Source organism: Diadema antillarum, unplaced genomic scaffold (genome assembly GCF_040938485.1).
Source record: "Diadema antillarum isolate AM-2024a unplaced genomic scaffold, OU_Dant_1.0 seq00002718_RagTag, whole genome shotgun sequence".
Classification (NCBI taxonomy): Eukaryota; Metazoa; Echinodermata; class Echinoidea; order Diadematoida; family Diadematidae; genus Diadema; species Diadema antillarum.
Window position 1 is genome coordinate 1 of NW_027273316.1, and position 22,269 is coordinate 22,269.

General features: G+C 41.3%; 1 protein-coding gene across 1 annotated transcript in view; it reads right to left on the reverse strand.

Annotated features, from left to right (window-relative positions):
• Window positions 1-489: 489 nt before the first annotated feature.
• LOC139715071 (uncharacterized) overlaps window positions 490-22,269 on the reverse strand; it is a gene marked incomplete at both ends in the record, with an annotated part of 50,628 nt that continues 28,848 nt past the window's right edge. The window contains one exon of the mRNA XM_071626694.1: window positions 490-563. Coding sequence (XP_071482795.1) covers window positions 490-563 — 74 coding nt within the window. The remainder of the gene's footprint in view (window positions 564-22,269) is intronic.

Here is a 22,269-nt window from a genome sequence, read left to right on the forward strand (position 1 = left end):
GGGGGGGTGGGGGTTGGGTGGGTGGGGGGGTGTTAAGCAATGTCATGATGGGATCACACGTTATCATTCTTTACCTATGGTGAGGACGAGTCCCGAGTATACTCGGGCTAGTGCTATGGGGAAATGTGTGTTGCAGCAAAATCAACCCATCCTCGACTGGTTAACAAGGTCCATAATTCATGGGGGGGGGGGGGGGGGGACCAGAAACAGACAACCAAAAACTTGGCCGAGATAGGAAATCACAACTAGGCAAAGAGAAGGCTCCCCTTGTGTGTACATTGCGTCTTGTCTTTTGGCTTCTGAATATTCCACATGAACAGTCCCATCACAGCAAAGAAGAAGAACACAGTTCCCACCCACAGGGAACTGTGTGGTGGTGACTGCAGAGCTCAGCTATGAGTGGAATGGGACTATTTGGGTGGACTGACTCGCTAGTACCAAAAGGTCAATCTTGATGACCCACTTTCCCCCCATCCCCATCGGACTCACCTGCCGAGGGACACGAACTGAAGGAGGATTTCTTTTCGCTTGACACACATTCCGGGAGGATTCCAAACTTGTTTCTGGAGAGGAAGAAAAAAAAAAAAAGAAAGTGCAGTAGGGGTAGACTGCGACCTGCTCAATCATTAGGACCAATTTTCAAAGATCAGATTTGAATCATGGGACTAGGAACTCTATCCTTCAAAGTTTGCCCTCCCTTCTGTTTTTGGATGGGATGTGAAAAGGCCCAAAGATCCACTTTTTCTTATCACAGTAAATCTTACATCTGTCGACCCGGCTCTCTTGGTTTCAAAACTTCTGCTGAAAATTGACGTTGAGTCAGCTTGCCGACACATGTCAGATGCTCAGAAGTAGTCAGAAGTTTTCCAAGTTTGTGGTATGTGAAAGGAATCATTTTCACCTGTTGATTGAAGTCGCTGGGTAAATTCTCTTTAAGTTTGTGTTCCCAGTAACATCCGTGGCTTGAATACATCCATTTATTGTTTAATTATGCATCATTAATTCATGCATTGTTATCAAGAGAGGGAGATTTGGGAAAGATATCCCAATTATGTTTGGGGGGGGGGGGTTCAAAATGTCACCATGTTGCGATGGTAACTGCCATAATCATTTATTGCCATGTGGACAGATGTTAATGGCTTATGTTCATATTTCTCATCAATGGTCTTTAGGTCTGAAGTGAAAGTCAGCTAGTGGCAATAGATGACTGCGGAAATGGATCGAATGCTGCCTGCTATGTGTACAATCAAACAGGAACGTTCCCTATTTCTCGAGCGTGCGTTGGGACATACAGAGCACTGGCGGCCTTGGCGCACAGACGAAATCCCCGGCCTTTGTCGCACAGGAAGTGGGGGAGCCCCCCGCGGAAAAGGGCAGAAGGAGCATTTCGCGAAGATTAGCCTCCTTTTGTAATCAGTTCGGGGACAGAAAGAAGCCATCCGGAGAGAGGAGGCAGACGCTAAGTCCATCACCCCCCCTCACACGGAGCCTCAAACGACCCAAGATAAACTCTCTTTTAATTGCAACGTTTACGTACCCTCGGCAGTGGGGGGGGGGGGGGGGTAATTACATTCCTCCAAACTCAAGTTGTGCAATAGGGAAAAATATTGATTCATTCCTTATGAGCGGTTGCTGGGGTGTTAATTTGCCAGAAAAAAAAGGAACACGAAGGTGAGTGTATACAAATTGGATGTAAATCAGAGAGAACTGCTGCACCACTCAAGATTGTAAGGAGTGTTGTATGTCCAATAAAGATGCCTCTGTTAGGAGAAAGAGGTCAAACTTTTAAATAAGGCCCTATGTGTTGCATACTGCCCTCTCTCTCTCTCCTCCCCCCCCCCCCCCCCCCCCCCCCAACTCCTCCTGGTCATGCTAGTATCTGCTCTGGCATGATAGGCAGAGCTTTGCCTAAACAAATACCCCAAGGTGTTATTGATACCTGCCTGTGTTGTGAATGGAGGGATGGACGGAGAGATATCGACGCTCCGGCACACGCGTGTGGCGGCAAAAGAAAAATAACCGAAAATTCTCCCCATCCCGAGCATCTTGGACGAAATGCCGTTGATGCGTGGGATGATATCACCCTTGTCCGGTTGGCATGTAACCATTTTTAGTCACACCGGGATCACTTGTGGGGGGGTAGGGGTTGGGGAGATCTTGACATTCCACAATTTGCCTTGATCCGTGATGACCGGGAGTCATCAAAAGCACCAGGTATGCACTTGAAGGAGACTGTGACACCGTGAAGCGTGCTAGTCGTGTGTGTGTGTGTGTGGGGGGGGGGGGGGGATTGCATCTTGGCCAGGACAGAATGCTCTTTGCTGCGATGCTGTCATATTGAGCAGACAAGAAGACAGGGGGTGATCCCTATCCGCTCTGTGTTTGTTGGGTTTGGATTTCGGCAAAAATTCCCACATTTTTTGTCGCCCTCTTGCCACTCACCTCTGCAGGGTCTCTGTGAAGAGGTCCAAGAGTCCTCTCAGTGACTAAAAGACTATTACCGATATATGGTATCCTCCAACCGTGTGCCCAGGTGATTTATTTCAGTTGGTCATAAAAATAAAGGAGGGAAAAATGAGGGGGGCAGTGGACATTAAAGGACAAGTTCACCTTCATACACATGTGAATTGAGAGAATGCAGCAATATTGGTAGGACCCATCAGTGAAAGTTTGAGGAAGATCAGACAATCTGTTAAAAAACTTTGTGAATTTTGAAGTTTTGGTGCCGCCATCGCTGATGAGAAGATTACTATAGCTTGTGATGTCACCTGTGTACAACAATTAAAAAAAAATATCAAGAAAATTCAACATATTTTCACTTTTCTCGCACAATAAAAGAACACTTGACTTGCCTCTTTCAAAAGGCAGGGGGAATAATATTACCCTTTTAATACATACTATGTACGTCAGTGACAAGTCGAGGATTGTGTACTTTTTTTCAAAAATTGAAATTTTGTGAAATTCTCTTAATACTTTCCTTGTATTGGTCTATGCATGTGATATCATAGAGTGTAGTAGTCTTCTCAACCAGCAGTGACTGCTTGATTAGAAACTTATAAAATCAATAACTTTTGAATGGATTGCTTTTCCTCAACATTTCGCTGATGTGTTCTACTAATATTGCTGCATTCACTCCATCCTCATGTCCAATTTGTATTTCATAAAGGTGAACTTCTCCTTTAACCTGCAACTGCTACGATACTTTGAGTACCGTACTGTCTGTTTGTTTGTGCAGCATCCTTCGCTGCATTTGGGGAAACAGTTTCAATGGTGGCGGAAGGAAATAGATTTTGGAATTATGTGGTCCTGTCATAGTTTTTTAAGATTTTTTCTTTACTACACATGGGAGATTATAACTTATAATACCTCAGTTAAAGGGATTGTATAGTTTTGGTTGAGACCTAATTTCAGGTTTCTAACATTTTTTGGTGAGATAATGAGAAACCTCTTATGAAATATGAAAAGCATGTAATTCTATGAGGAATTCAACGTTCATTTGATGAAAATTGTTTTTGAAATGGCTGAGATCAATCAAAAAAAAAAGAGTGATTCTAATAAAGTATGGGACCCACACTTTATTATGATTGCTTTGTTTTACTTTACAATTTGGATGTTTCAGTCAACTTTACAATTTGGATGTTTCAGTCATTCCAAACCCGATTTTCATCAAATAAACTTTGAATTTCTCAATGGTATGTTCTGTATTATATCATAAGTGTTTTCTTGGTGTCTCGCAAAAAGTTAAAAGGCCCAATTCTCATCTCCACCAATACTGTACCATCCCTTTAATTTTGCACATGTTTTATCATTTTATCTGAATAGAGCGCCGTACATCACATGAAGCAGGCACAATGAAGTCTGAATGTTAACTAGATTTTCAATGCATTTGAAAAGACATTGACAAGTTTAGCAAAAGGTGAGAATGTCTTTAGTGTATGTATGTTACTGCAAAATTTGCTTTTCTGAGCTGAGTATCCAAAGACCTTGTGTACAGATATTTGAAACTACGTTTACTGACTAGCTCAGCACGGCAAATATTGCAGGACAATTAGAGAGTAGAAACGTGGCCCAAAATTGTTGCCAATATTTACTGTTTACATCCATCGCGCATTGCGGAACTGGCCCCTTGAACTGGACTGTCATCTGAGCTCATCGCTTGAAGTATTGCAGAGACATCCTTTGAGCTTTTCCACCCGTACGCATAAATCGTCTCTGTCAATTAACAACAAAGGACAGGAAATATTTCTGATGGGAGGTATCATCTCATCTGAAAAAGTAGCCAAAGTTTCAATCGTCAATTTGGTCAATGGCTCATTAGCTTTGGCGGTATTACCGTGGTTGGGGGGGGGGGGGTGCAATTCAGTGCCCGAATCAAGAAGAGAGTCTTTTGCTGCAGGGATGGTATAAATCACTCGGGGGGGGGGGGGGGGGGGGGGGGCCAACGACAAAAGGTGCACCTGGCAATGAGCTATGAGAGTGGGCTAGCTGCTCAAGCCTTCTGGTGGTGAGTGCCTGAAGAGGCATCTCCTCCACCATTCATCTTGACTCTCTGTCTTCTCCATCCCAAAACTCATCCGACCAACTCCCCCAACATCCCCCCCCCCCTCCCCCCGAATGATACGATGGAGACAAGACTCTTCGCAAAGCCTTTGAGCTGAAATCTAGCTTTGGATGTGGTCCTGCCGCTGATGCCATGAGATCAGTGGCCATTTCCAGGACGACGACAACATCTCTCTGCGAGGCAGCTATGATGTCGTCACCAATTTGACACCTTCCGGAAATATAGTGTATTAGCTCGTCTCCCATACGAGCCCATCATGATTGTGTATTCATGGGACTGAGGGAAGTTTGGCATAATTTTTGTGTAGAGAGAAGCGAGAGGGGTGGGATTGAAAGGGAAAAATATACTCCGCATGTACATATGTAATAGTATTTATAAATAGCTATATATTATATAAAATGCATTTGACATGTTTTAAATTGTGGGAAATATAAGATATATACCAGTCGGTTTGAGCAGGTTTTCAATAATAACTCTGCCATTGATTTTGCCAGTGCTATTTGCTGTAGACAAAAATGGTAGGAAGATTTGTTTGTGTTGTTTTGTTTATTAGAAGTAACTGTAATGCTGAAAAATGATGGCCACTTCAGCCCAAACAAATCATCCAAAGCAAAGCTGAAGATGAATTTAGGTACAGCGGTTTTGCTGCTCACGTGAAGAAGAGGCTACTTTTGTGTGCAGCATCAAATACAATGGGAGGCATTTAATGGTATCGTTCGTGGAATAGTAGTTGATAATCAAACTTGACTGAGTTCAAATGTCTTCCTGACTCGTTTCATGGTCATGTGATGGGACGTAAAAGGCCAATCCATCAAACTAATGCGCAGAGCAGGGGCACCCCCTTTTGTTATGTCAGTGGCACGAGTGAAAATATTTCTTGCGCATGTGTGTCGTGTAGGGCATTTCCAAAGGGGGTATGGCCCCGTGTAGCAGCAAGGCGTATACTGTCAGTTGACTGGTGCGGAATATCATCTCTTTGTTCTTCAAGACATCATGCGATACATAACATCATTAAGACTTCAGGACGTAGAGGGGAAGAGATTTTTTTTTTCTTTTCCCGATGCTTCCCGTGGGATTTTGGCTGTTTTTAATAGTCCCTCCCCTGTGCTCGGCTGTTCGTCGCATTTCCCTATACCGGACGTCATCGGCGTATGCATTATCAAATTACACCTCTTCTTGGGGCCCGGGCGGGCAAGAGTCCACAGCCAATAGCCCCGGTCCTGATCCAATTCTAGCCTCTCGACCAAAGAGCCCTAATCCATCCTGCCACGCTCGGGATAAATTCATTGCTCTCGCACTCGAAGATGCTGATTCGCATAGGAGGAGCCATGCAAACAGGATTTTTTTTTTTTTTCCGGGGGGGGGGGGGGGGGGGCGGGCGCGGGGAAGGGATGGGAGGGTTCGAGGGCAGTGGGATAAGAGATGAGGAGAATCCAGCAGGAAAAAATGTCCACGGGTGGAAAGCAGCAAGATGGCTTCACGCAAATTTAGAGTGCGGATACGGGGGAAGATTAGAGCATTAGATGTCGAAATTAAAATTCTCGCAAGAAAGCTTTTCCACGGCAACGCTGTCTTAAACCAGACAGTTAGGGCAGCCCGGGAATAATGCCTAGGCAATTTACGGAGGAGCAGAGGCAAGAGAGATAGAGAGAGAGAGAGAGAGATGGAGACCGAGAGAGAGAAAGAATTATTTGGATGGCCAGCCTCCACAAACCCTAATGCTCTTTCCCCACTAAGCCTCTTCAAAGCAATAACTCACAAATTGCATAGTCCCATGTGTGGATTAATCTGTAGTCTCTTGAGAATGTGTGTACTACCAGTGAACTACTGCCTATGCCGGAGGGTTGCACAGCTTGATGTTGTATGAGAGGGGGAAGGGTTAAACTAATTAGGTAGTTTTTCGTTTGTAAAGAACATTATGGTGATCAAATTGGAAGAGAAATATGTCCACACATAGCATTATCTCAATCTTTCATGTTTGTTTTCCAAAGCATATAGCCTACTAACTGTCAAATAAATGATGTAATTTTTCAAAGAATTGAAGCGTAAAATCTGCAATGATGGGCAAATCATTGTTTATTATTGAAAAAAATTCACACAGTGATTGGTGAAGCGATTTGCTCCGTGATTTTTATGGACATTACGTGAGAGTAATAAGGACTGGATTTTATAGTTGTTGTTGTTTTTTGTTCAAAGATAACACCCTAATTGATCTGTCTGTAGCGTTCATTTACTGGTGTCTCTAGGGTCCCTAGCCATGCCACAAGTTAAACCATGCATTGTGTCATGATTGCCAATAAAACGTTAATCATGCAGTTCTCCTGTATCCACACAAGCCGCTTAGCTGTTTTATTAGGACCGACCCCCTCCCCCCCCCCCCCCCACCGTCGCTGTGTGTTCTGTCCGTCAGTCAGCTGTTAATTCGTGCGTCAACCAACGTGCGGATAATTGAATTCCGCACAACTGTTTTTCCAGACAGAATTGATTTGATTTCGGTGTATTCTGTTGTCACAATGTTTTGCACGCTTCTCCCTTGTCGCGCGTGCTCTTTCCCTCTTTACAAACATCAGATGAAGGCCCACTGTAACAGAGTAAAGAGAGAAATGTGTAAATGTTATCGTTACAGCATGATGTCTATCCTAGAGCTGAAAGTTTCCCTTTCAAAAATACAAACAAGAAAACATTTTATCCGTATGAGATCCTGATATCCTCACATACTTTGCACAAGGTTCATTTGAGCCGTGGGATAACTTCTGTCTTGTGTGATTTTCTCTAAAGAATCTATAAAAATACAAACAATGCGCATTACAGAGGGCATTTGTGAAGATTATCTACCCGATCGTAGCTTTCGAACGGTCAGAAACACGTCGATGAGGCAAAACCCAGTGTGTGTTTTGAACTACTCAAAAAAGTTATGGAGGGTGAATGATTTTGTCAATGCCGACCAAATAATGTGCATTATTTGTTTTATAAAATGGTGACATGATTTGAATTCTGTGGCAGCCTTTTTCGCAAGATTCCCAGGCCAGTGTCAGCTTCAAGCTAACTGGACTGTGCACACAGAAAACAATTGCATTGCATAATTTGTGATGCAATGTAGCTAAGCGCAGACAAGGAGTTATTAATATAGTTTATGAGTACACCAACGACCATTGAAAGGTATACATGTAAGTGCACACAATGTGGTAGAAGGGTATGTTAGATTGCATCAGCACTTCTATCATTGCCGAGAAAAATCTCAAAATGGAAATTGCCAGAATGTGGTATGTGGAGAAAATATTGCTTTTGAAGTCCTGTCCTTATCCTTTGTGTAAAAAACTGAGATTCCAAAGCATTCCTTGGGTTCTTCAGAGTCAAGTTAGACACTGGAAGTCTTCACAGCCAGTGTCTTTCTTTTTCCAGTCTTGATATTGTGTAAAAAAGCTCAAAGCAGAAAGGTGAAAGGTAACCTTAAAGTAAGCATTACCTTTTACCGATGACTGCCTTCATCATTTGGGCGCACACCCTCATCAAGACTCAATGATGGCAGGTTGGGCCAATCTCCCCGTCTGCATGCTGGAATGCAGATGGCGAGAACATCGCATGAAATCGCACGAAGTTAATACGAAAGAGGCAGATGTCAGTGGCTGCAAAATACTCACGACCTCAGGAAAGGCCACTGGCCCTTCTGGACTGGAAAAAGATTTTGTTTGTTAGCTTGTTTACTAAACAACGTGTCCAATTCTTTGTGTAAAGGGGCTTTCACACTGGGCTGTACAGCTGCGCAATGTTGTGTACCGACTGGCCTCCAGCATATGCAAGAAAAAATGAGATGGAAGCAAAGAATCGCAAGAATAAGAAGTGATAAAGCAAAATCCATAGATCCATCCTCAGAGGATTTTTTGTCGGACTGGCGTAGGCAAGTGTAATACTGTGTAGTCATTGGCATACAGTAGTGTAGTAATGTATACTACTGCGTTGGCGTGGTGTGCAGGAGTGTAGTGTTGTATGGACTTACTTGTGAACTGCATATTTTTTGCATTATATACTCGGGTATAAGTATGCAAAAGAAAATTAAGTATATTTAATTTTTTGCACCCATCTTGCATACCCTAGATATGTGTCGTGCGGCATATTGTTATGTAGACTAGTGTAGGCACATCATAGGGTAGCATAAGCTCTGTGTAGTTGGTACGCAACACTACACAACTTTACACAAGCAAACTTGAATCACATCACTCCCAAACACATTTTTTTTAAAATACCTTTTGACCTATCGTGGTCTTCCGGTGTTTCATATAGGCTTAACAGTAATACGTGAGGTTTTTGCAAGCATCAAGTTAGCATGTTGCATTGAAATTAGATTTTTTTTTTCGAAGTCTTGGATTCATTGCTCTATTAAAAAAATCATTTTGTCATCTTTACAAATCCAAAGAAGAGATAGATTTGATTGCAAAGAAGTCTCAAACATGATGGATGTCAACCTTGATAATTTGCGGTTGCGAGAGTGATGAGTTCCGCACAAAAGCCTTCTCTTTCTCTTCCCAGCTATTTATAACCACAGTTGCGGTGATATCTGTGCGCCCAGGGACGTTGTGTGTGTGAGTAGTGTATGTGCCGTCATGAAGCAAGTGCACTGATGCCTCGCCTTGACGAAATCATATCTGACTTGACATGTAATGTTGGCTTATCGTGATTTTTAAAGTGTATTTTAGGAGGGAGCCGCTATTAATACAGTGTGCATCACCCACCTGCTCTGCCCCTTCCTTCCGTCCCACACGTGTTGCATATTGTCAGCGCCGAGCAGGTCGACACCAACCTGCCATAACGATGTCATCCAGAGGATGACACGTCGGTGTAGAGACGAACAATGGGTGATGGCATAGACTTTCAGATTCTAGAGACGTACGAATCGGGCTCTCTGCCGCTGTTTGGGGCCTGTCAGAAGACGCAAACCAGCAATAAATCTGGCATGTCTCTCCCGGGCAGCAAACATCGCAATTAAGGTCGACTTCCTTGGAGATGTCATTTGAGGCTGTCACAATGAAAACGTGAACAATCACGATGATTTCAGCATCAATTGATGAAAACCTTTGTCCAAAGATGAGCACTTCTTTCTCTCTTTTCATCATCATCTTTCTCACTGACAAAAGTTCTCCCCCAACCTCGCTCGGTGAATCACCTCACCCTAGCTTGGCAGATGTAAACAGATCACCTTATTGTTGGACAACATCATAGTGTGATATATCAGACATTTGTCATAGGCTGTAGAAACATTTTTTTTACATATTCCCATGAGATGTTGCTGAAAAACGTAGTGTATCAGTTTTGTTTGTTTGTTTGTTTTTCCGGGGGGGGGGGGGGGGGGGGAGGGGGGTTCAGATTGTCCATATGTAATGATTTGATGTCACTATTGTAAATTTCAAACTCTGCCAGATAAATGTTCAGAAAGTCAAGGGCATGGGCTATAATATCACATTTCAGATCAAATGCTTTCAATAAGTTGGTATATTTGAAATGAAATGAAATGAAATGAAATGAAATGGCAGGGGTAAACCAAGAAAGACCTATTCATACGCTTGATAACTCTGGCAAAGTCGAATCAGGTTAAATATCTGAACTCTCTAATTTTCCAAGAATTCAAGAACTCTATGAGAACATTCAGTTGTATTCCTATAATGCCAATATTGAGAGTATGAGTCTGTTTTGGGTGTTTTTTTTTTTTTTAAGTGGAGGAGGATGATCCAATATCCACTTGTAGATGGAGTGTGGGAGACGAACCAGGCTGTGTTGTGACAAGTGGCTAACTGAGATTTAATGGATGCTAATTTGTTCGTTGCGTGGCTGGTTGAGAGATGGCGATGCACTCTTTACATATGTCAATGTTCTTCGTGATACAAAAATTGGATTTTTTTTTTTCTGCCGGAATACTAACAAGACTGCCTCAGTGTCCCCCTTTGACACGCCATGGCGTGCTTGATTGGATTAAGGGAAGGTAAGCCTGTCGCGAGGAGGTAATATGGGATGATGTACACAAACGGTAATGACAATCAATACGAACCACACCTGCCCTGCGATTGCTCGCATCTCGGATCGTAGTTTAATGCCTCGGTGGAGATGCACCATTTCCGCACGTGCAAGGAACCGAGTGTTTTCTTTCATGATTGAGGTCGAAGGGGTACAGGGATGGTGTGGAAGGGGTAGATAAAGAAAAGATGGACCTCTCCTTTTTTCAATTTTGCCCAATTTTGTGATGGCTGCCCCCCCCCCCCCTTTGCTACTTCCAAATAGATGTATCTGTTTCTAAATTAAGTTTGTCAATATGTTCTTCGGAGAATGTTGAATAATAAATTCCCTTGAGTTATCATATGATTTATGAATATGTAAATTTGCATTTGCAACTCCCCTCTCTGATACCACTGATTCATAAAAACATGGGAAACTTCTATATTCCATGGTATTTCTTATTCTAAAAGGTCTGATTTTTATGCATACCTCTATCACTGTCTAAATGTTATTTTATTTCATTTATTATTAAAGCCAACCTGAAAACGATGTACATATTGCCATTAAACACCCAAGATCACTGTTTCTTTTAGAAGAATGGTTTCTATTGCTGTCATGCGTGTTGGCACTGGTTACTCAAAGAGATGACAACATGGCAGGTTTTTTGTTCACTGCTATTAAGATGCGTCCATTTCTGAAAATACCTACGAGAATAGAATTGTAAGTTTCTTTCTCTTGAGAGATGAAAACGACATTCAGGGGGGAAAATCAAATCAGCTATTGAGCTGAAATTGTGTGAAGGATTCCCGTAGCCGTAGATTGCTCTGTCTCGTCGTGTTGACGTCGTAATCAAATTAGGTTAACAAGAAAAGTCAGCGTAACATCGCGAGTGCCCTGGGCTCTGTGGGCATTTCACGGAAACATCTGCACGTGTCGCTTTCGTATTGTCTGAGCCGGCATCTTCGAGGGTTTTTTGCAGTCTACAGGTGTCATTGTGTTATCGCGCTACACAGAGTTCAACGTCTCGTATTCATCCAGTGACTTCACGGAGCATCTGCGCCTGTTTAATTACAATGGGAGTCGCAGAGTAAGAGAGAGCGGACTTTATTGAGAAGCAACGTGAAAAAAAAAAAAAAAGTTTCCCCACTCAGATCCTTTCACTCCCCTCACAAGTCTTGGTCAAGATTCTGTTGTGAATGTTGAGCACGCAACAAATTTCTCAACGAAGGCCGTCCTCAATACCTCCCTGGGTAGTATAGCCTCACCCACACGCACTCACCCACACACACTCACACACACACATGCGACAGTAATACAATGAGTTCATTGCCGATTGAAGTCAATGCGGGTATTGGCCCTAAGCATTACATGAAAGGAACTGCCTCGTGGGATCGGACAATGTGGCAGTTTTACTATATTTTTTTTAAAAAAGAGAAATGGTCAAGAATTCCTATGTAGGCCTATAGATACACTGTATGTATGAGTTATAAAGAAAGAGGGGAGAGAGAGAGAAGCGAGAGTACTGTAAAATGAAAGGAGTAGGGAAGTGAGGAGAGATTGAGAAACAACAGGTAAAACAGCTGCATCCTTTCATGTTTGCTTGCTAAATTCCTGGAGGATACACTTGACCCTAGCATGTTAGGTACATGCATCAGAAGTATGTGTGTATACACATCTCTGTTTGTCTGTTTGTTTCCTTGTTCGTTTGTCCTTCTCTTCTTGTCTATTTGACCATTTCTCTATCTCTGCCATTTTGATTAAAAGAAAAAAAAATGGGGGATGGTGGAGAGATTGAATGAGACGAAAAAGGAGGAGAAAAAAGAAAGCAAGATGTCCCTCTGAAGAAATGTTGCAGTGTTAATGGCAGTTGAAGAAAATCATGGACTTTTTTTGCCATCATAAGTGTGCTTGTCTGAATGATATGCAGTCTGCTCCATGGGACTGATAAACCAGTAGCTTGGCCATGCTGCAAGATGACACATTTCATGTGTCGCCGTGGGGAGTATTCTCAATATTGAGTCGAAATCATGTGACCAAAATCATGATTTTTTTTTTTTTTTTTTTGTCCTTTCCAATGTGAACATTCTCATCGCTGATGGTCGCAGCTAACTTCAGGCGGAAATTAGCAAAATTGCACTCCAGCATGCAATTTTACCGTCGATGATATTTTGTGTTTGCATTCTGGTGCAGTTGCCAAGCAACTTCCAGCATAAATTTTGTGCCATTTTTCCAGTGTCGTTGTATTTTCTGTAGGGCTGGATATTCTTCATTAGCTCTGTCTGTTCCAGTCATTGATGTTCTGTTAATACCAAGCAATTGATTCAGGAAAAAGGAAGAAAGCATAGCAAACGCAATAATGGTGGTCTGTGTTGATTTCAAAAACAATCCAGCGATGGAAATCAATTTTCAACCTCCTATCCTCTCCTTTTTTTTTAAGAAAGAGAGAGAGAGGGAATTTATATATTTCTCTTCCACTGGTATGAAAATAACCTTTTTTTGGCACTGCTTGCCACATTTCTTGACCCCTCTGTACTCACCCATCATGTCTTGATGTGCTATTAAAATGCTGACAGTTTTTCTGCAGAGAATATAGGCCCAATATTTTCATTAGCAAGTGTGTCACAAGCAACTGTATCTGTCTCTACAGATATTATGGCTTTGATACTTTCTGTCAGGCGAGTGCAGAATTCGAGCTCCATGTTTACCATTTTTGGAATTGCTTTTTGCCACGTGTAGGTTGAATAACAAGAGGGCAGAGAATATGTTTCAAAATCAAATTGATTTCCCCCAATTTTAATTTCATTTGAGAAAGAAACTTCGGTGTCAGTAGGCCCATTCACACAAAAGAGTTAGTGGGCTTTGCATCCTGATATGAAAATCGGTTTTATTTGCCACCATTCACACATGGCAAAAAAAAGTAAATAATGAATAATTCAGCTGCTAGTGAAGGCCTGGAACCTTTGATTCTCCAAACTGTACATGGCTAAACAATGACCGGAGTTGACCCTTGGAATCCTTCGTGTGTAGACCTAGTGTAATTAGTTAGCATAATGGGATTTGGAAGAAAAAAAATCAATGGTTTCTTCATGTATTTTTCACACATATGATGGACCTATTTTAGCATCACAGTGTGTATGGCGAGAGTTTTAGAAAAATAATTACTGTTAAAACGAGGAATGTTTGCGTGTAGTTTAATTATGCCAATTTCGCGAGAGCCAACATTCGCGAAATTAAAATGCATGCGAAAGTTCTTGTCTACACTACAATGCATTGAATGCCAGTCACAATTTCGTGAAGATTTCATGCTGCAAATATGGCCGTTGGCTCCAATGCGCGAAAATCTGTGTAAATGGGACTCTATGCTCTCAGACCCCCAGAGAGAAGAAGAGACCAATGGAGTGCAACAGTTTCCTGTCTCAACTCATTCCTTTGCCTTGTCGGTCTGATAAATTTTCGCAGCTTGTGCTTCTCAATAAAAGCTCAGAAAAAATAGTCGGAGAGATTGGGGAAATTTCACCTGATTTATTAGTTTCATTGATTCCCATTTGATTGTCTGGGGGCGAATGTTTTCCTCTCACGCCGCCCCTGCGGCACGTCCCAAGCCTGCATGCCGCACTGGCGCGGCGTGCGTAATTCCATTTTAGAACGCCATACAAACTCTGGGACATCACACTTTGAAATGAACCAGCCCGTGTCAGCGGAGGTTGCAGAGTCAGATAGAAAAGTTGTGAAAATTACGAAGAGGCTTTTCAGAGAGAGACAGATAGACAGACAGACAGACAAATAGACGTAGAAACAGAGAGATCTGCATTCCCATCTCATCTGCCTTTGGTTCAAGATTTGTTTTTATTTTATCGTAGAAAGATTTTTTTAGCTTTTATTTGTAAATACCATTATCCATCCTACCCAGTTGATTAATGATTTGATTTGATATGATTTGTGGGTGGGTTTTTTTTTTTCATCTTCTGGCAAATAGAATGTCTTCCATGAACTTAAGAAACTTTGATTTCACTTTTTCAACAGAATGTACAAAGCAATATGTGAAATTCTACATGCACTTCATGAATATAAAATATATTAGATATAAAATGGAAGTTTTTAGGACACTCCAATCAGTCAAATGTAATTGGAACATCTCGAACAATGCAAGTGGCTGTTGATTGACAAATGATTTTCCTACACTAAATTTTGATTGTGACTATACAAGGTCTTGGTAGGAGATGTGCTGAGGGGATTTTTATATCCCAGTTCTGTCAGAGGCCCCGTGTTATTGAGGTCAAAAGTTATGACATGTCACACATTAAAGTTTACCTGCAGGACTATTGTGATTATATGTATTTGTGTATATATGTATATTTATATGAAGATAGATATACCTGTATATATATATATATATATATATATATGAGAGAGATATATAGATGTATATTATAATAGCCCTTATCTTATATTCCAAGATTAAATGAAATCCACTGCCTTTAGGACAAAGTTGATCAGGTTTCCATTATTTTTTTTCTCTTACTCTCTTTTTTTTTTGCTTGTTGCTAGCCACAAGCCAGTTTTAACCTTTCTGCCAACTGAGCCCCACTTTTTTGCGCTCCCGCCACCACGAAAGGAGAAGAAAAGGAACGAAATAATGAAAGCTGCTGCACCTCCTTGCAAGATGAAATGGGGCAAGATGGAGATTAGAATTTGATGAATGCATGGCACAGTGGAAATAACCTGATCAGTTTCATCGGGGATGGCGGAAACACCCGGCCCGAAATTCTAGATTTAAAAGATTCATGGGTTTTTATCGATCTGGTCAGGGAGGGTGTTCTCACCCACCCCCCTCTTCCCACTACCCTCCCCCCCCCCCCCACCCCTCAGTCTTGCCAATTTTCTTACTACGGGTGGTTTTTACACCCAAAAGCTAGATGATGATTGATTCGAGTCGCTACCACGGTCTGCCCATCCATTCTTGTAGCGCGGATGACAAGTCCAGTGCCGATAATGACTGTGATGAATTAGGCTGCCATGTACATTTCGGGAATCTGTTGAAATAGTGCAGCAGTTTGCATTGCAGTAGTTTTTTTCCCCTCCACCCTAGAAAATTAGACTTGGGATTTGCTTAATAGTATCATTAATAATGAATGAAATCCCATATCTTTCTGTATTTTTCACATGGAATATGACAACTTTATTGGTCCATGTGCTGTTTGTCCTTTTATACCCCAAAAGTCTGATGATGAAATACTGCACTAAAACATTACTGCATGAGTTTATGTCTTTTGTTCGATGGTTTCTACCAAAGTATGCAATTCATATCATGTATAAAAGTATTGTTGACATTCTTGTACATGTGGGCAGGAATGAGTTTTGGGGAAAATAATTACTGAGTCTGAGTAAATGTAACCAACCTCCATAAATATCAACCCAACATGTTAGTAAAATATGTTTCAGTCCTTTGTCTGTTGATAGAATGCAATTTGAAATGCTCAAATAGCATCTTGTATCGAAGGCGTGCTTTACTGAAAGTAAACCCAAACTGTCAAATATGGCGTGGTATGTATTTTCTTCTGTTTCTTGTGTATATTAAACTCAGCAGCTAGCCCTGCTTGTGTATCTTCAGTGTCTATTTCGCCCCCACGCGCCCCCAAGCCTCAAAAACCATTCATAGTTCATTAACATTCCCAGGCCTGAATGAGTTCATTCCTGGAATGTTTATCAAGTAAACATTGTGGAATGTACAGAAGAGAATGCGAAGCAGGTGCAGTGATGGTCGATTTGGGCAGCAGTTGCTATGATTGATGTCAGGCCAAATCTCACCCATTAAGTCTTCTGTATTTTTTTTTTCTGAAAGGCAGACTGTTAGCATTTAATAAGTTGACTCTTAGCTGCAGATATTGATTTTTTGTTTTGTTTTCTTTTGTACCTGATAAATAACTGTGTTACAAATCGCAACTCCACATTTTAAAGGTAAATACATGTATAAGACGGATGTTTGTTTTTGCAATTTACATTCACATCATATTTGGGCAACTTGTATTTTAGGGGATTCATTGCTATATTTTTGTATCATCTGTTTGTCATTTTATTAGTGTGTATTTGTGATCTGTTGCTTTTTCAGTAAGGATGTATAATTCAGTTTGTGAATTTCATATGACTGTTCTTCATTAATGGCAGATTTTCTCTTTTGGATTTTAGAATACAGGCTTCCATAAGTACGCAGAAAAACTTTGTACAATTAATATATTTGTTTAATTATCATCATCATCATCATCATCATCATCATCATCATCATCATCATTATGAATTGGAGGAGTAGTATAGCTTTAGAAGTATTATCAGCATTCTCAGCAGTATTATTTTTATTACTTCTAATAAAAATTTGTCACTTTTTTGTTTTGTTATCTCTTTTTCTCATTAATGGCATTATCATTAGCATTGGCATTAAAAAAAAGAAGATGATTCAGCTATGATCTCGTGCCCTGAATATACTCACAACAGTGTTAAAAGGGATGGCAAGTAACTGATCAGTGGGAATGCTGGAGGATGATTGTTCCAATCCTTGTGGGATTCATTTAAGAGTACATTATATATCTATTGCTGTGTGAAAATTTTTTTGCTTCAGAATGGTCTCATATTCCAAGTAATGTGCAGTTCAATGTTTCCAGGTTAGCGTGCCTGGTCAGTGACGGGGCATTAATCTGCTCATTACTTGAATATGAGACCGTTCTGAAGCAAATAATGTTCACACAACAGTAGATATGATAATGTACTCTTGAATGAATCCCACAAGGATTGGAACAATCATCCCTCAGCATTCCCACTGATTCCCACTGATCGGTTACTAGCCATCCCCTTTAATCACCCGCTGAAATGACCCAGAGTAAATTTGATGGCGGTGTCAGGCCTTTTCTGCCTCCGGTCAAGCATGGAATTGCCCAATTTCACACTGCCCAAATAATATATATTTGGCCAATTTAGAAAGCTTTTAGTTCCCCCTCATACCCAAATTCTAGTTGGGGAAGGCTTCAATTATCAAATATTCAGGAGAGATCAAGTAAAATATTCAGAAGATAAACCCATCGTTTTCATAGATCGCTATGTGAAAGTGAGCATGCATCAGCAGCTGAAAATGACAAGCATTAAAATTTAATTAGAATTAAATTTGAAATTGAATTAGAATCTAAAGTTTGTTATGTTATTGCTTGTATGGCAAATCTTCAATTTTGCGTGTGAAAAATCATTTAGTCATATGCAGCATGGCAAAGGCAAGATTGGCAAAGAAAGAACAGGGAAGATTTTTTTTTTTCTGAGGGTGTCTTCCATTTCAGTTGTTGGATGTCAGAACATTTGACATTCAAAAATGATGTCAAAGCTGAAGCATGAAGTAACATAAGCGTCATCCTACATATCTTCATTGATGATGATTCTTGGTTTGAGTGACAATGTCATTCCTTATTAATGGAAAGTGTTTAAGTTATGGTTGCCGCCAGGAATTAATTTTTGGATGGAAGTCACAGCTTACAGATCACTCAACAATCTGTTCCAAGCTGTATTTAGGCAAATGTGTGTGTACACAGCACAGATTTATAAGCTTACTCTCACCAATGCATTCCTCATCCAACCCCCCCCCCCCCCCCCCCCCCCCCCCCCCCCCCCGACACACACGCATGCCAGTGCTTTACGCTGGCAGTTTACTGTTTCATCCACGAAAACCTCATCAGCAAGTCCCCGGCGAGGATTATGAAAAATACGGAGTGACTGCGATGCAAATCCAATCAGCCACATTCTCCCCTCCTCAGCCCGGATGTCTTCTCTCGGTTGGTTGCCGTGACGACCGGCCCAAGATGGAGGCCACTGCAAGATCTGTGTCTCCAAACGTGGATCATGACCCCCCTTGTGACCCAGTAGCTTCCCACACAATAGGAAAACATCCGGATATTGCGCTAGAACTAGAGCACCCAAACATGTGATATAAAAGAGGGGGGGGGGGGGGGGGGGAGGTATATGAAAAGATCAAAACAATGCCAAAAGGTTTAGAATAGAGGATATTGATCATTGAGAACTCTATAGTGATCGTCAATATAGTTGTGCATTGATTGTGCTGCATTGCTGAGAGAAATTCCTCGGACCAAACTTGGGTCAGTCTAGTGTCAGACCAATGGGCAGTTGTGGTCATCAAACAGCATCCAAAGTATGACAGGACCAATAATTCAAAGTATGGCTGTTTTTCTGGTTATTTTGTCCATCCACGCAGCCTGGATAATGATGTATTGTTCTTGCTGTGGATATTTACTCTGATATCATTGTTTGTTTTTTATGATGTGCATTTTTGCTTTCATCACAGTTTGCTATGCAGCAAACATTGGTTTGGTCGAGTTTTGCTGATAACTAGAAGCAATGGTAAACAACAAGTATGCGGTATACAATGTGGCAGTAGTGATAATTCATTCAAACCATGGAGGGGGGGGGGGAATGTCAATATTTCCATAGAAAGTCAGAACTTCCATCTCTTACGCAGAGCCAGGAGATGGGCAGATTGCTTACGTAGAAGCCATGGATATCGAGGACTACATTTGTTTTCTTTCTATGGAACGTGTTTGCTGTGAGCGTAGATTTCATCCAGAGAATTCTGATGATGTAAATATCACCTTTCTCATGAAGGCAGGGTAAAGGGAAAGCTTCCTAGAAAAAAAAGCAAACAAACAAGTGTGCAGATCTTTCAGGGGCAATATTTGCAACAACAATTTTTTTCAAAAACAGGGAAAATGTACAAATAAAATGGCAAGAATTATTGAAATAAAAAATTGAAGAATAACAAAGAAAAACTGCTATAATCTAATGTTGATATCTCTTAGAGTGTTATAATTATGTTATGTGCACTACCAAAGAGCTATTTCTACCTGTCACTCCCATTTGGTGTTTTACCCTTTACACATATTTGTTCTCGGAAAGAAAAGAGAAATTATGTGAATTTCTTTTGAATCTGAAAGAAAGCCTGTTATTTTTTCTGTCTAGAAGGAAACAACAGAGCTGAGGTGTGGTGCAAGAGAAAGGGTAAAAATACCATTAAATCTCTTGTGATGAAATGTGATGTCATGTAATTCTGATGACCATCTTCTTGAATTGCTAATAGGATGAGGTGTTGTAGATGTAAATGGTACGCGGGTTCAACATGACTTGAAAGAATAGAGCAAAAGCGCATCAAACAGCCACAGTTTTGTTAGAAATGGACATAGAATAAGAAAGTTCTTAAATTCTACAGTTTCATGACTCTTTCTTCCATAGACAGCATTGTTTCCAAATCGCGTCTATGCAAATGAAATGAGGTGATAATGACATTGCCTTACACATCTCCCACTGACCTGCAAAATGGCTCTAGAGTGATGTTCTTTTGTGGAAAAATATTTCAAGATGAAGCAGTTATATCCTTCACACCATATTATTCTAATGTCATATCTTAGTAGTGATGAATCCTGAGCAGAGGGGAGGGAATTGTAGTTGTTACATTGCCGACTGAAAACAGGATTTTTACTGTTTGTTATAATACGTCTCAAGTACAGGCTAGTAATTGATGTTCAGGCAGTGACATAATCACCTCATTTGCATGTGAGGTCATGACTGATGTCATTGGTCAATGAAATCTTTTAAAACTTTACAATATTGTACTGTCTAGTCTCAAGACTCATTTCAATGGAACTTATACTCTCTTCTTGTTTGTATTTGGCTCAGTTTGTTCAAGCACGTTTGAATATCGAGTGGGTTTTTTAGTCCGCGAGATTGCCATTCCACAGTTTTCTGTACAATGAAATGTTCTCTTTCAGCTGAATTCTGTACCCTTGACACATTCCAGCAGCAGTGCTCAGACGATATTGTGTGGCGAGAAAATTCTCGAAAGCACCAACCATTATGTTCCTGCCGTTCTAAAGTGGTTGTCACATCGTGAGGAAGGGTATCGATTTTCCCCCCAATGAAGTGCGCCCCTTTTAGATACTCACTCCACCATTGGGGGGGGGGGGGGGAGGGAGATTATCCAACATCTCCTTCCCCCCTTCTCTCCCATTGGCCCCTTTTATCAATGTATCTGAATCTCTCCCCCCCCCCTCCTTCCATCTTGCTCACTTTTTTGCCATCATCTCAATGAAAGCCTGCCAGACCTTGAACTCGGCTCAATGAATTCTGACTCAAAGGAGCTCCGTTTTCATGCTAGCATCATTCAAGGACAACACGGTGCAAGGGAATCGATGTCTAGCGTATCCAAACGCAAACGCAAATGCAAACTCTGCATGACTATGAAAGAAGGGGGCGTGATAGGATGTCATGGGAAGGGAGGTGGGGGGGGGGGAGGAAGTAAGTATCCTCCATGAATATGTTGCCATTAGTCATGAAACTGAAAAGAGGCAAAGAATCTTCTGGTGACCTCCTCCTCCCCCCCCCCCCCCCTTCCCCTTTTCCCCTCTCGTTGAGGTGCTGTGATCATCTCCGGCAATTGCCAACAAACGAAAACGATGTCCTTGGCAACCCCGGATGGCACGCAACATTCAGACACGCAACTGCATGATGGAGCAGAGTCTACAAAATGCGAACTCTGGCCACCTCTCTGGTGACATCCTCAAGAACATTTGACTCTTCACAGTGATGTTCAGGGGCGTTCAGAATGGAGCAAGGATAACTGTGGCAGGAGCCCTTATCAGCTGATGGATATGACATGTGCGGAGATTCTTCTCAACCCCTCCCCCTTTCCCCATGGGGCGGTTCTCTCTTTAGCAGAGTCTTGTCTCTCACAATAGTTATGTTGACATGATGTTCCTGAACTTGAAAGAGTTGCTCAAAGTTCCAGTCTTCAATGTGTAGCTAATAGTTTAGCCCTTTGTAGACACACTCAAAAGTTAGCAGTTTTAGAGATTAGTTGATGAATAGAATCACATGATATCTTAGGGTTTAATGCTCTATCCATGGGCTGCAGGAGCACCGATGTACGCGAACATCATTTGGACATGGTAACAAACTTGTGCTAGATCATCACACATTATCTGGTATGTCACTAGCACTGTAATTATATGTATTTCTTCCGTTTCTGTAAAACGACGAATGTTCGCAAGAGCTGAGTTTCGCGAAATTAAAATGCATGCTAAAGATCTTGTCTACACTATATGTATTGAACATTGGAGGCAACTCACGAAAATTTCATGCTGAGAATAAGGCCGTCGGCTCCCATTCACGAAAATTTCATGCTGCAAAAATATTGTGTTTTACAGTATTCATACACATATGTTCTGTCTCTGTCTCCATCTCTTTCTCTTCCATTTATTTTCTCTTGTTCTGTCCATCATTTGTTCTCCCCTGCGACAGTGGATGTTAATTGTCTTTAACTCTTAGCGCTCTGCACCAAAGTTCTTAAATGTAGGTTATTCATATTCAGATTTGCCAATTGCACCTTTTTCCTCTCCAGACTATAATCGTTTTTTCCCTTTTTTTTTCTTTCCCTCTTTCTTTCTTTCTTTCTTTGGTCACAGGAAATTGCCATGTCAAGAATATTTCACTGGATATAAAAGTGGAATTAGGGAACAGAAATGCAAATTTACCTCTTGTTCAAGTGCGATTGGGAGGAGAAAGAAACTTTTATCTGACATGCAGGGCATCATGCTAGATCTCGCCATGAATAATTAGTGTGGAAATGGAGCTCAGGTGCTTTAATTGCCTTGGCAGTTTCTTTTATAAAAAACAAGCAAACA